At 46.2% G+C, this 15,473-nt stretch overlaps 1 protein-coding gene across 1 annotated transcript in view; it reads right to left on the bottom strand.

Moving 5' to 3' along the window:
* The window catches only part of VWA3B (von Willebrand factor A domain containing 3B), a 147,821-nt gene that overhangs the window by 54,835 nt on the left and 77,513 nt on the right, over positions 1–15,473 (bottom strand). Inside the window, exon 13 of the mRNA XM_077133819.1 lies at positions 6,069–6,167. Coding sequence (XP_076989934.1) covers positions 6,069–6,167 — 99 coding nt within the window. The remainder of the gene's footprint in view (positions 1–6,068; positions 6,168–15,473) is intronic.

Raw genomic sequence — 15,473 nt, 5'->3', positions numbered from 1 at the left:
ATGTTTCTTGCTTCAACAATTATTCACACCCCTGATTCATAATCTTTAAATGGGCCACAGATCCTCTGAGAACCTAGCGAAAGCTCCTGGCACCCCCAGAAAACCGTGTGAGCACATTCCATATGCAGTGACGGGCAGCTCCAGACCCTCGGAGGCCCACGATGAGCTGGAGAACAAGAATCCCCCTCAACATGCTGCTGGAGGGAGTGTTAATTGGCACATCCTTTTTGGGGGCAAGTCGGGAGTATTTTGATTGAGTCCACATCTCAGAATTTATCCTACTCATATACTCGCACATCTGCAAGGTGATACATTACACAGTTTCTTTTGCAACATCGTGTGTAACAGCAAGGCTGGCGGTGCCCTCACTGCCCATCAACGTGAGGCAGGTTAAATGATGGCAGAGCCTGGTGGAACACCAGGCAACTCTAAAAAAGAATGAAGAGGTCTCACATCATGTAAATGACGTGATACAATCTCCAAGGTACATTGTTTTACTAATATAGGTAAATAAGCGTGTATACAGTATGTTACAATTTACATTTTTAAATCAAAAATAGATACATATGTTGAAAAGAGATTAAAAAAACTGATGACATTTGTGCTGGTTTGAAAGGATGTATGTCCCCTAGAAAAGCCATGTTTTAATCAAAATCCCATTTCACAAAGGCAGAATAATCCCTATTCAATACTGTATGTTTGAAACTGTAATTAGATCATCTCCCTGGAGATGTGATTTAATCAAGAATGGTTGTTAAGCTGGATTAGGGGACGACATGTCTCCACCCATTTGGGTGGGTCTTGATTAGTTTCTGAAGTCCTACAAAAGAGGAAACATTTTGGAGAATGAGAGATTTCTGAGAGAGCAAAGAAGGACATAGCCACGAGAAGCAGAGTCCACCAACCAGCAATATTTGGAGATGAAGAAGGAACATGCCTCCCAGGGAGCTTCATGAAACAGGAATCCAGGAGAAGAAGCTAGCAGATGATGCCGTGTTTGTCATGTGCCCTTCCAGATGAGAAAGGAACCCTGACCGTGTTCACCATGTGCCTTTCCAGATGAGAGAGAAACTGTGACTGTGTTTGCCTTGAGCCCTTCCACTTGAGAGAGAAACCCTGAACTTCATCGGCCTTCTTGAATCAAGGTATCTTTTCCTGGATGCCTTAGGTTGGACATTTCTATAGACTTGCTTTAACTGGGACATTTTCTTGGCCTTAGAACTGTTAAGTAGCAATTTACTAAATTCCCCCTTTTAAAAGCCATTCTGTTTCTGGTATATTGCACTCCAGCAGCTAGCAAACTAAAACAACATCCATTACTTCCTGAGCTGGTGACAGGGGTGCAAGGGAGACTTTTCTTTACATCCCTTTTGTACCTTTGTAACTGGCATTATGTGAATGCATTTCTATTCAAATAGTAATAACTAAATAAAATTAATTCTTAAGGTAGAAGCTTCCTTAAAGCCATGCCATATGATGAAGACACTGGTGATGTTTCTGAGGAACTTCCCAGGACCTGGGGGAGGGATGGGGTGCACGCAATGGCTGGACTTGTGGCCCTGAGTGTAGACATGGCCTGGTCTCAGTTCCCCTTCTGCTGGGTGTGGGCCATTGTAAACCGGATCTCCAGAGGATATGACCTCAGGTAGGGGTGACCCCACTGAATCAGGGGGGCTGTGACCTGGATCACTGGAGTCCCTTATGAGCAGAATGAGATTCAGGGGGAGAGAGAAGAAGCCACGGGAGCTCCCAGAAGTTGGAAGACCACAGAACCCAGAAGAGAAAGGAGATGCCGCCAAGTGCATTGCCATGGGCAGAAAAGCCGGGAGGTGGCCGGAAGGTAGCTACCCCGGGAGGAAGCACATCTTCTAGCCTTGAAACCGTGAGCCAGTAAATTCCTGTTAAGCCAGCCCACTGCACAGAATCTGCTTTAGCAAAATTGTATTTAAGACAATACATTAAGTGAAAAAAGTCAGAACACAAAATTCAATTATGTGGAATTTAAATTTTCTTTTTGCTCTTTCTCCGCCGGCCCGCCGCGCGGCGCCCATGCCCCGCAGCAGCCGACCTGCCCGCCCTCCTTCTCCCCTCTCTTTCTCTGCCGGCCCGCCGCGCGGCGCCCACGCCCCGCAGCAGCCGACCCGCCCGCCCTCCTTCTCCCCCCTCTTCCCCCTCCTGCTCCGGCGGCTCTCCAACCACCACCGTGCCCTCTTCCGCCTTCACCGGCTCCTCCGCCACCAGCCTCGACAGCCTTGCCGCCCTCACCTTTCCTCCTCCAGAACAGCTACTGGGGGAGTGGAGACAATACAGAGCAGCTCCCGGAGCCACGACGGAGATCAAAGGGACAGCGTACCCCATCCTGGAACAGCTGTCTGTCTGGGAGAACCAGCTCCGGTGAGAACACCGAGGGACGCGGGCTTTCCTGGGTGGGACGGCAAGCGGCCCGAGTCCCTCCCTTCCTCCTTCCCAGGCCAGCTGGCAGAATTGGGCAGGCGGTCCCCTCAGGCCGCGGCGGCTGGCATCCCCACCACGCGAGGCCCCCCGGACCAACTGAGTTGGGTCGGAAATCCCCAGACTGCGGAGAACGGTGACCAGGGGGTCCCTTCCAAACACGTGACTCCCCGGTCTGCCTGGGAACAGTGCACTCTCCCGGGCTGCGACAGCTGGCGCCTTCCACCACGCTTGGCGCCCCGGGCCGACTAGGAAATTCGGTCGGGCGCTCTCACGTGCTGCGGCGGCCGGCGACCCTCCCCGCGTTCGGACCCCCGGGCCAGCTGGCACTCTTCCAAGACGCTTCGGCTGCCAAACCTCCCCTACGGCGAGAGTTTTCCAGAGTTAAAGGACCCACAGCAACTTTTATTGGTGGATCCCGTAGACAAACGTGTGCCACGAGCGCCACCTACTGGGCAGGATAAGAAAAACAGAACCCAGAGATTTCACAGAAAAATCTTACAACCTGGGGGTCCAACACTCAGGGAAATCTGACTAAATGCCCAGACGCCAGCAGAAGATAACGGATCACGCTCAGAAAATTGAAAATATGGCCCAGTCAAAGGAACAAACCAATAGTACAAATGAGATACAGGAGCTGAAACAGCTAATGCTGAATATACGAACAGAAATGGAAAACCTCTTCAAAAATGAAATCGATAAATTGAGGGAGGACATGAAGAAGACATGGGCTGAACATAAAGAAGAAATAGAAAAACTGAAAAAACAAATCACAGAGCTTATGGAAGTGAAGGATAAAGTAGAAAAGATGGAAAAAACAATGGATACCTACAATGATAGATTTAAAGAGACAGAAGATAGAATTAGTGATTTGGAGGATACAACATCTGAATTCCAAAAAGAAACAGAAACTATCCGGAAAAGAATGGAAAAATTCGAACAGGGCATCAGGGAACTCAAGGACAATATGAAGCGCACAAATATACGTGTTGTGGGTGTCCCAGAAGGAGAAGAGAAGGGAAAAGGAGGAGAAAAACTAATGGAAGAAATTATCACTGAAAATTTCCCAACTCTTATGAAAGACCTAAAATTACAGATCCAAGAAGTGCAGCGCACCCCAAAGAGATTAGACCCAAATAGGCATTCCCCAAGACACTTATTAGTTAGAATGTCAGAGGTCAAAGAGAAAGAGAGGATCTTGAAAGCAGCGAGAGAGAAGCAATCCATCACATACAAGGGAAACCCAATAAGACTATGTGTAGATTTCTCAGTAGAAACCATGGAAGCTAGAAGACAGTGGGATGATATATTTAAATTACTAAAAGAGAAAAACTGCCAACCAAGACTCCTATATCCAGCAAAATTGTCCTTCAAAAATGAGGGAGAAATTAAAACATTCTCAAGACAAAAAGTCACTGAGAGAATTTGTGACCAAGAGACCAGCTCTGCAAGAAATACTAAAGGGAGCACTAGAGTCAGATAAATTTTCTTTTTAATGCTTTTCTATATTTTCTAAATTGCCTGTAGTATAGACAATTAAAAAGATCAGTAAGAGTTTATTAAAACTAAGCAGATGGCAGGCCGCGGTGGCTCAGCGGGCAAAGTGCTTGCCTGCTATGCCGGAGGACCTCGGTTCGATTCCCGGCCCCAGCCCATGTAACAAAAACGGAGAAACAGAATACAATAAAAACAAGAAAATGTTTAAAAATGTTTCCCTTTCTTCCTTCCTTCCTTCCTTCTATCCTTCCTTCCTTCTCTCTGTCTTTCCTTTAAAAAAAAAAAAAAAAAAAAAAAACTAAGCAGACCCCCATACCGATGGCTCTGATGCTCCAGCCCCATATTTCTAGAGGCTCTTGGATGCCCATGTACCCCAGGAGCTCAAACTCAGGTTGCCTCACCAGCACCCCTCAACCTCTCTTCTTCTTTAAATTTACTGAGAAGCCCGCTGTCCGCCGGGAACCAGTCCTCCTGACGCCTGTGCCCTTGCTCCCCTGTCTTCTGACCTCAGCTGCCCGCTGGCCACCAAGCCCGGAAGATGCCTCTTCTCGGTCTAGCGGCCTCCCTCATCCCCCTCACCCCCCTCACCCCCCCTCATCCCTGCCTCGCCCCATCCCCTCACACACCCCCCCCACTCGGCCCCTCCCCTCACCCCTTCTGCTCCCCCCAGCCCCTCCCCTTCCCCTTCGGCCCCTCCCCTTCCCCTTCGGCCCCTCCCCTCGCCCTCGCCGTCAGCCCCTCCCCTCATCCCTCCTTCATCCCCTCATCCTCTCCCTAGGCCCCTCCCCTCGCCACAACCTCGGCCCCTCCCCTCATCCCTTCCGCTCGCCCCTCCCTGGCCCCCCCTCGGCCCCATCCCCCTTCACAGCCCGCATCCAGGCGGGGCTGGGACCGTGTCTAGAACACAGAAGATCCACGGCCTCTGTCCCAGGCTGTGGTCCCGCTGCAGGGAAGTCCCTGCTCTAGTGTGGCCACCCAGCCACCCCGGCTCCCCAGCCTCCGCCAGGCCCTCTTCACTCGCCCCCCACTCTCTGTCTCTCCCAGCACCCCGACATTTTCATTCTTCCATTCCTTCTGCTTCTCCAGACACAGCTCCAGTGCCCCAGCCCCACCCCGGGGAGCCCCTCGGGTCCCTCCTCATCCTCTGAGGCCGCGGCCACTGCACCCCATACACCTCACCCACAGGTACCCCTTCCCTACCCTGGGGCAGCGTGATGCGCACACGGTCTTCACGTTCCCCCAAACGCGGCCCCCCCAGGAAGGAGGGGGCATCACTCACACTTGCGGCTTAGAACCTTGTGCACGAGGGAAACCCCAAAATTGCTTCTGAATAAGAAGTGCAGCAAAATTGGTGGTGAAATCATCAGAATAAAATTTTACCTTACACACAACTCCTCTGCAATAAAGCTAAGCTGCAGTGATAATTGTTTGCTTTACTATTTAAGCTCTAAACTATTCAAACCAGGATATTTTTAGAATATTTGCCTCACCCTTTGCACATGCAAATTTCTCACGATGAAGGACACACGTTGCCACTAATTCACTTTAGAGTTTAATTTACTTTGTGCTGGTCCAAAAATCCTTGTATTTATTTAATGCCTGGAGCATTGGTTCTTTTATTGAAGACAAACAGATTCCCTGAAAACTTTTCAAATGTTTAGCAGTCAGGCTAAACGAATCAAAGAAGATTTCTCTAGAAAGGCAAACTTTTGCTTCAAGATTAGTCAAGTTAAAATTAGGAGTAAAACCAAGGACATTATGCCATGATATATTTAGATTCAGATCTCCAAAGGGGGAAAAAATCAGAGAATGTTCCCACGCTTGGTTTGTGATAAAATATAAATGGTCTTGGGGATGAGGCAGAACTTACTGTCCACGGGGTCCCTTGGGCCTGAGGCCTGGTCAGTACTGAGACACCCTTCACCAGCGCGTGAAAATGGGGTTTTAGTGCACAGAGGAATCCTTGGGGCTTTTCCGCATCTCAGTTTGGGGTCCCTGAGCCAATGAAGAGTCTCCCCAGCATGTGGTGTCACTGGCAGCTGCAAAGGCTCCCACACCCCACTCCACACTCATTTTCAGGGCCAGGCAAGTCCCTCTCTGTTCCCAACCTTGGTCATTACCTGATCCGGTCTCCCATCCGTCAGAAGGTAGACTGCTTCTGTTCCTTCATCAGCAAGTGCAATCTGCAGGGCATTCAGGGTGTTTGTGGAACTTCCAGTCTACAGAAGAGAGAGAGGGATGATTCCGAAGTGCGCCCGTGCTGTCCTCTGTTCCTCTGGGCTGTGCCCACCTTTGCCAAACCAGGGAGACTGAATCCTGAGCAAGCCTGGGCCTCGTGACTCTGCACAGCAAAACCCACCAGGGACAATGCACAGGAGCTAACAGGGATTTTCTACTTCCAATAGCAGAAAAGGGGATGGTACTCATAAAAGAAAAGATAAACTAAGATTAGATTGAGGTGGTTCGGTGGTAGATTGCCCACCTCCACGCGAGAGGCCCAGGTTGGATTCCTGGTGCATGCATCCAAAAAAGATTAGATTAATATAATAATTTAAGCCCAGTGATTCCAAGGAGCTAAATCCCTGGTAAGCCATGAAAGCCTCTATCCAGAAAGTCCGAGGACTGTGAGAAGCCAGGACTCCAGCTTCCTGTCTTACAGACAGAGCTTTAATGCAGTTCAAGTTAGGTTTGCCTGTCGCCAGCAGAGCTCCTTGCACAGCCTCCAACCACCCGAGTGGGACCAGTGGCCTCTGCTGGGACTGAGGGGTGACCACCCGTGTGTGGCATGTGTGAGGGTGGAGCCGTGGGCAGTCCAACCCATGGCCACGTGGGCATACCCAATGTAACTCCATTCCACCAAGGTTCCGGTGAAAGACATACCCTCAAGTGCACGGACACGCATTTCAGTCCATACATATGAATGAACGGCATCAAATGAGGGACTCAAATGTGCTGCTTTATGGGTGAGAGGAATAAATAAACAACAGCAAAAAAGGGCCATTCACAAGCCAAATCAGTCCAAAGGAATAAGACATGGTTTATTCTCTCTCCTACATATAACATTAACCATAACGCCAAACACAGCTCTTCGTGTTAAGAACTGACCAACCCATGCACTCTGCTCCCTCCCCGCCAAAAAAATAAATTCAACCAATGCTGCTGCAATAGCGGGATAGTCACATGGAAAAAGAATGAAACGTGACCCCATCACACAGCATAAAAAAAAAGAAAGAACTGGTCAGAAAGTGTACCAGGGAGATTAATGATAAGGAGATTTTCAGCAATCTCTAAAATTAAACAATTATAAATTTAAAAAATCTCTTGAGCACTTAATCAAGCTTAATCAAGGTTTTAATTTTTAGAGAAACATAGACTCACAGGAGTGCACTCTCCTCATCATGCAAAAATAATCCCATCAAGAGAACATCAAACAGGGCTTTGATTTGTCCAAAAACTTCTTCACCCTTCCCCCCACCTCTATCCCAGTTTTCAGTCCAGCCTCAGTTGTAAACAAGAAAATCCACTGAGGCTGACTAAAGCAGAAAGGGATTTATCAAAATTACTGCTTTTCCCTTCTTTACTTTGTATCTATGTTATATTTCACAATAAAAAAATGTTTTTAAAAAGAAAAGGCAGGGGGGCGGCTGGTGAGACCACCGGGGGGCAGGGGGCCAGGCCTGAGGGCCTCACCAGCAGGAGTAAGCCCTCGAGTCCACACGGACCTGGTCAGGTGTGAGCCCCACAGCAGCCCACCCCATGGCAGCCCACCCTGACCCCAGACCAGCCAGCTGCCCGCCTGCTGCACCCTGGGCTGTGTCCCTCTGTCCTCGCCATGAAGAAGATACTGTATTGGGCTATACAAGTCCCCAGTCCACAACCATGGCCCAGCAGGGTCCTGTAGACCTGTGGACAGTAGAGGAGCACTGGCCATCCTCCCCACCCCAGTCCACAACCAGGCCCCAGTGGGGGTGTTGTACACCTGCAGGCAGCAGGGAAGCACTGGGCCATCCAGCCCACAATGGGTCCTGTACACCTGAGGGCAGCAGGGGAGCACTGAGCCATCCTTCCCACTTGAGTCCACCCAGGACCCAGTGGGGTCCTGTACACCTGAGGGCAGCAGGGGAGCACTGAGCCATCCTTCCCACTTGAGTCCACCCAGGACCCAGTGGGGTCCTGTACACCTGAGGGCAGCAGGGGAGCACTGAGCCATCCTTCCCACCTGAGTCCACCCAGGACCCAGTGGGGTCCTGTACACCTGTGGGCAGCAGGGAAGCACTGGGCCATCCTTCCCACCTGAGTCCACCCAGGACCCAGTGGGGTCCTGTACACCTGTGGGCAGCAGGGGAGCACTGAGCCATCCTTCCCACCTGAGTCCACCCAGGACCCAGTGGGGTCCTGTACACCTGTGGGCAGCAGGGAAGCACTGGGCCATCCTTCCCACCTGAGTCCACCCAGGACCCAGTGGGGTCCTGTACACCTGTGGGCAGCAGGGGAGCACTGAGCCATCCTTCCCACCTGAGTCCACCCAGGACCCAGTGGGGTCCTGTACACCTGTGGGCAGCAGGGGAGCACTGAGCCATCCTTCCCACCTGAGTCCACCCAGGACCCAGTGGGGTCCTGTACACCTGTGGGCAGCAGGGAAGCACTGGGCCATCCAGCCCACAATGGGTCCTGTACACCTGTGGGCAGCAGGGGAGCACTGAGCCATCCACGCACCCGAGTCCATACCCAGGGCCCAGTGGGGTCCTGTACACCTGAGGGCAGCAGGGGAGCACTGGGCCATCCAGCTCACAACAGGCCCCAGTGGGTTGCTCCACCAGCAACCCTGGCCCTGATGAAACCCTGGGCCGTCCCAGCCCCCACCAGAGCCCCCAGTCCAGGGCGCGCGCCTGGGCACTGGCCGGCGCTCCAACCCAATGATAGCAAAGGCATGTGCCTCCTGCCCTCCACCTGCGGACAAGGAGCCCAGCCCAGCAGCTCTGCCCAGCCAGCAGCCTACAGCATGGCCTCCCACGCCCTCCGGAGGACCAAGCAGGGGCGGCTGGGCTCCCAGCAGCACCAGGACAAGGCAGACCAGACCAGCTTTGTATTGGTTTCAGAAACCTGCCCCTGGAACCCACGTCTACAAAAGCGGGCCAGAACAAACATGCTGAACCTAAACTCCGTCACATCTACTAAGTGAGATTAAAATGGGAATAAGACTCTCCAAACACACCTCAATGAGAAACAACACACCAAACTGCAAGGCAATAACCACATTTTTGAGGGTCACAGAACTTCAGTTTGGGGAGCACAGACTCAGGGAGCAACCCAAATTGTATCCTGCCTTGGCATTTCCAGGCAAGGATGTTTAAAGGAAAAGAAGATGACACCAGTGGTTTGTGGTTGGTGGATATCTGGGGTACTCCATTCACCCTTCAGCTTAGCCGCTGCCTGGGCTCTTCCTCCTGTGGCTAGTTTGGTGTGGGGTGTCCTCGGGGTCTTCAGGAGCTGTCTGAGGCTTCGTACCCTGCCTGAGACTTGTACAAAATTAACCTCCAGAGTGAGCTCCTGACTTCACTTGAAATTTCTCAGTCACAGAAAGTCTATTTTGTTTCATTTCTTTTAATACATAGTAACCAAATTGTCCAGGAAAATATAAATCACTTGTCATATTCACCAAAAGAAGCAGGAAAACCAGACTTGAATAAGAAAAACAATCAACACCAATCCCAACAGAGCTCCAGAGATCTCTGGAACAAGTTTTTTTTTTTTTTAATTTAATCATGCATACTTTCAGAAGAGGGGAGAAAGAGCGTGGGACTGAAAAAGTGTTGGAGGAAATAATGGCTGAAAACTCCCCAGATTTGGTGAAAGATGTAAAAACTACAATTCAAGAAGCTCAGAAAAGCCCAAATAAATCCACATAAAGATACAACATATTAAACTTCTGAAACTAAAAACAAAGAAAAAATCTTAAAAACAGTCAAAGAAAAACAAGACATTACTTATAAAGGAACATCAATTCAAACAATTAGGGTTTCTCATTTAAAACCATGGAGGCCAGAAGGGAATTTTTCAAATGATGAAAGAACTGTCCACCCTAAATCTTCTATCCAATAAAATCATCCTTCAGGAATGAAGGGGAAATAAAGACATGCTCAGATGAAGGGAAAAATCAAAGAATTTGTTTTTTGATAGGAGACCTATATTTAAAGAATGGATAAAGGAAACTCTTTAACTAGAGAGAAAACAACAACAGAAGGAAGTGGGGCCTTCAGAAAGGAAAGAAGAAGAGCAGAACTGGTCAACAGCCGAGCAGACCTAATAGACTATCCTTAATCTGATGTGTTTCTTTAATCGTATTTATGGTCGAAGCAAGTTTAACACCATCTAATCTGGTAAACTATAGAGGAAACATTTCAGACGATTCTATTTTAAAAGTGGTAATGGTAAAGGAATGTAAATGGAAGTATGGTTTGAGCACTTGACTCTAAGTGGTAAACCACTGATGTCAGCAGGCTGATGAGTTACGCATATGTACAGGCACCACTAAGACGCCTACACAAGCAATGCACTCAAAACCATTATGCATAAATACAAACAGAACCCTGAAAAACATTCCAGTAACACACAGGAAAGCAGGAAAAAATGAGAGAAATAAGAAACAGAGGAAATAAATAGAAAACCAAGAAAATAAGAGACTTAAGCCTTAAATATCAACAGTTACATGTAAATGGTCCCAATATATTAAGTACAAAACAAAGACTGGAAAGTGGACAAAAATACAACCCAACTTTATACTGCCTTCAAAAAACTCACTTCAAACATAATAATATGTACTTTGAAAGTAAAAGGATAGAAAAGATATATTATGCAAACAATTTTTAAGAAGGAGCAGCTATAGTAATATCACATGAAGCAGACATGACAGGTTGAGTTGTGTACCCCACACTCCACAAATGTGTTCTTAATCTTAACCCACATCCCTGTGGTGTGAACCACTGTAAACAGGTCCTTCTGAAGACGTTGTTTTAGTTAAGGGGTGGCCCAATCGAACGAAGGTGAGTGTTAACTCAGATTACTGAAGGTCTTATAAAGTACAGGAAGGAATCAGAAGAGGAAGGAGAGACCATCACCATGTAATGGATGGCAAGAATTCAAGCCATGCAACTGCTGCTGAAGGAATACAGAGTGTGCAACATTCAGAAATGGGTAGCACAATACTACCTGGTTGTAGTACAATAATATAAGTACACAGAATGAAGCTGAGTGTGAGTATGATAGAGGGAGAAGGGCTGGGGGCATACGCGAAACCAGAAGGAAAATTAGAGGATAAAGACTGAGAAGGTATAACTTAGGAATGCCTAGAGTGTATAATGATGATGATTAAATGTACAAAGTAAAAAACATTTTTGCATGAGGGAGAACAAATGAATGTCAATATTGCAGGGTGTTGAAAATAGATTGCATATGGGAAAAAGTACAATCAATGCAAGCTAGGGTCTATAGTCAATAGTAACACTGCAATATGCTTTCACTGAATATAACAGAGGCATTATGCTAAAACTAATGTCAACAGACAGGGGGTATGGGGAAGATGTATGGTTCCTTTGAGGAAGAAAAGGGAATGTCTTCAGATATAGTATGGTGGCAAAAGCAAGTCTATACCCTTAGGCTGGATTGTATGATATGTGAATCAAACTGTTTAAAAATGAACAGAGAGAAATAAGTGCTAGAGAAAACGTGGAGAAAGAGATGCACCTATTCACTGTCAGCAGAGAAGCTGAGAGGTACAGCCCCTTGGAGGGCAGAGTGATGGTTCTGCAGGAGGCTGGGGGTGGGTGTGCCATATGATCCCGAAACCCTGTTGCTCAGTATATACCTGGAGGAGCTGAGTGCGGGGACAGGAATGGACATTTGCACACTGGTGTCTCTGGTGGCAGTGTTAGTGATCAATAATGAATGGAGGTGGCTTAAGGGTACAATTACCCAGGAATGGAAGGGGGAACTATGGTGTATACATACAACGGACTACTGAGCTGACACAAGAAGGAATGAAGTTGTGAGGCACGCAACTAGATGAATGAAACTTAACAGCTGTATGGTGAATGAAATGTCAGGAACAAAAAGACAAATATTATCATGCCTCAATTATATGGACTAACTATAGTATAAAACTCAATAAACTAAAGTTGAGAGCATGGGTTATCAGGTTGGGGCTTACTGTAAAGGTTCCCAAATTGTAAGCTCTCACAGCAATCACATATATTCAGGAGATGTAACTGTTAATTCTAAATTCTGAGATACTGAGACATTTGAACATAACATGGTTGTTTCTAGAAACTTCGGATATTTATGTGACACCTGAGACTCAGAGTTAGAGCTCTGAAGCTATAAAAGTCAGCAGTACCCCCCAAAATTTGAAAAAGTGATCATACTTCAAGTAGAGATATTAATGAAGCTGATCTGGATAAGACTAAGGTATACCAGAATATAAAGGATATCGTCTGTTCTAGTTTGCTAGCTGCCGGAATGCAACACAACAGAGATAGATTGGCTTTTAATAAAAGGGGATGATTCCGTTAGTTCTTCAGAAGAAAGGCAGCTAACTTTCAATTGAGGTTCTTTCTTACGTGGGAAGGCACAGGATGGTCTCTGCTGGCCTTTCTCCAGGCCTCTGGGTTCCAACAACTTTCCCCAGGGTGATTCCTTTCTGCATCTCCAAAGGCCTGGGCTGAGCTGCGAGTGCTGAAATGAGGTATATGCTGAGCTGCTTGGGCTGTGCTATGTTGAGTCACTCATTTAAGCTTCAGCCAGTTAAATCAAAACATCATTCATTACAGCAAGCATGCCTCCTGGCTGACTACAGATGTAATCAGCAACAGATGAGGTTCACATACCATTGGCTCATGTCCACAGCAACAGAACTAGGCGCCTACACCTGGCCAAGCTGACAACTGAATCTATCTACCACATTGTCCATATTTTAAAACTTCAACTTCTGTGTGTGTGGGGGGGGAGAGATTTAGAAGGGAGAGAGGTTTACTGGGTGCAAAATTTATATTTTGGATAGTACATTTCCTAATTTAACTTGTATGGTCAGTTTAGTTGAACACCATAAGTACATGGAATCTTATATAGGGAGTGAGATTTCGTTGGTTTGTCCAGGTTACTGTGATGCCCCGATATAGCCCAGAATAATTTGGGCAGTGAATAAAAAAGTATTTGCAAAGTCCCCTTACAAAACTGGGCAGAAAGGAGGAAATATTCAAGTTCCACATTTGGGGAATTTCTGATATTCTCACAAGGAGTAGAGACAACCAAATCAATAGGCCAAGCCCTTGATCTTGGTGTTCGCCCTTGTTCTAGTTTATTAGCTGCTGGAATGCTACATACCAGAAACGGAACGGTTTTTAAAAAGGGGAGTTTAGTAAGTTGCTAGTTTACTGTTCTAAGGCTGTGAAATTGTTCCAACAAAAATAGTCTATAGAAATGTCCACTCTAAGGCATCCAGGAAAAGATACTTTGGTTCGACAAGGCCAATGATGTTCAGCGTTTCTCTCTCAGATGAAAGGGCGCATGGTGAACCCGGCGGCATCTGCTGGCTTTCTCTCCAGGCCTCTTGCTTCATGAAGCCCCCTGGGAGGTGTCTTCCTTCTTCATCTCCAAAGGTCGCTGCTGGTGGACTCTGTAGTTCTCTCGTCCTTCTGTCGTGGTTCTACAGCTGCTCCACACTCTCAAAAAGAAACTCTCTCCAAAATGTCTCCTCTTTTACAGGATTCCATTAAGCTAATCAAGCCCTACATAGACTGGGTGGAGATGTCTCCATCTAATCAAGTGTAATATCCATAACTGATTGAATCACACCTCCATGGCGATAACCTAATCAAGTTTCCAACCTATAGTACTGAATAGGGATTAGAAGAAACTGTTGCTTTCACAAAATTGATTAGGATTAAAACATGGCTTTTTTGGCATACATAAATCCTTTCAAACTGGCATAGTCCCTACCAAACTTATTCCTACAAAATAAAAGCTAAGCCTACTTAAAATTAGGCCTAAGAGTTACTTACCCCCAGAGAACCTCTTTTTTTCCAAAGATGTGGCCTTTCTCTCTAACCAACTTGGCAGGTGAACTCACTGCCCTCCCTCCTACATGGGACATAACTCGCAGGGGTGTAAATCTCCCTGGTAACATGGGACAGAAATCCTGGGATAAAACCGAACTCAGCATCAAGGAATTGAGAAAGCTTTCTTGACCAAAAGGAGGAAGAGAGAAATGAGACAAAATAAATTTTCATTGACTGAGAGATTTCAAACAGAGTTGAAAGGTTATACTGGAAGTTATTCTTACGCATTATATAGATATCCCTTTTTAGTTTATGGTATATTGGAGTGGGTAGAGGGAAGTATCTGAAACTGTTGAGCTGTGTTCCAATACCCTTAATTCTTAACGACAATTGTATAAAGATATAACATTTACAATGTGACCGTGTGATTGTGAAAACCCTGTGTCTGATTCTCCTTTATCCTGGGTATGGACATATGAGTAAAAAAAAAAAAAAAAAAGGATTAAAAAAATAAATAATAATAGGGGGACAAAGGGTAAAATAAATTGGGTAGATGGAAATACTACTGGTCAATGAGAGGGAGGGGTAAGGTGTATGGTATGTATGAGTTTTTTCTTTTTTCTTTTTATTTATTTTTCTAGAGTAATTTAAATGTTCTAAAAAATGATCATGGTGATAAATACTTAACTATGTGAGGATATTGTGAGCCACTGATTATATACCATGGATGGAATGTATGTGTGAGAAGATTTCTCAATAAAAATACTGAAAAAATAAATAAATAAAAGTTCAAGGCATGCAACTTAATGATTGCCAGCAGCCAGCACCAGAGTGTACAGTATCCAGGAGAAAGCAAGTCTTGTTGGCATCTTGATTTTTAACTTCATTTTAGCCTCAAAACTATGAGGCAATAAATTTCTGTTGTTTAAAGGAACTCATTGTGTGATATTTGTCATAGCACCTGGCAAACTAAGATAGTAGATGTCAAAGCAAAGAAAAGTACCAGGTTGAAAAGGACATTATAGGATGATAAAAGGATCAAGCCACCAAGGAGACAATAGCCCTAAATATATCTGTACCAAACAACAGAGCTTCAAAACATATGGAGCAAAAACTGATAGAGCTAAAAGGAAAATAGACAAATCAGCTATAGTTGGGGACTTCATTACCCCACTCTGATCTGTGGTAGAACAGAAACAGCTGATAGATTACCAAGATATAGAGGAAATGCAGAATCTCAACTAACTGGATCTAGTTGACATTTTTGAACTACTCCACTTAACAACAAAATACACATTCTTTTCAAACAAACATTGAACATTTATAGAAACAGACCATATTCCAAGTCATAAAACACACTTCAACAAGTTTAAAAAATGAAAATCATCCCGAGTATATCTTCTGAGCATAGTGGAATCAGACTAGATAAATGACAGCAATTCAATATGAAAATCACCAAACATTTGGAAATTA

This window comes from Tamandua tetradactyla, chromosome 17 (assembly GCF_023851605.1).
Source record: "Tamandua tetradactyla isolate mTamTet1 chromosome 17, mTamTet1.pri, whole genome shotgun sequence".
Taxonomy (NCBI): domain Eukaryota; kingdom Metazoa; phylum Chordata; class Mammalia; order Pilosa; family Myrmecophagidae; genus Tamandua; species Tamandua tetradactyla.
This window is presented reverse-complemented; position numbering and strand designations above follow the sequence as displayed.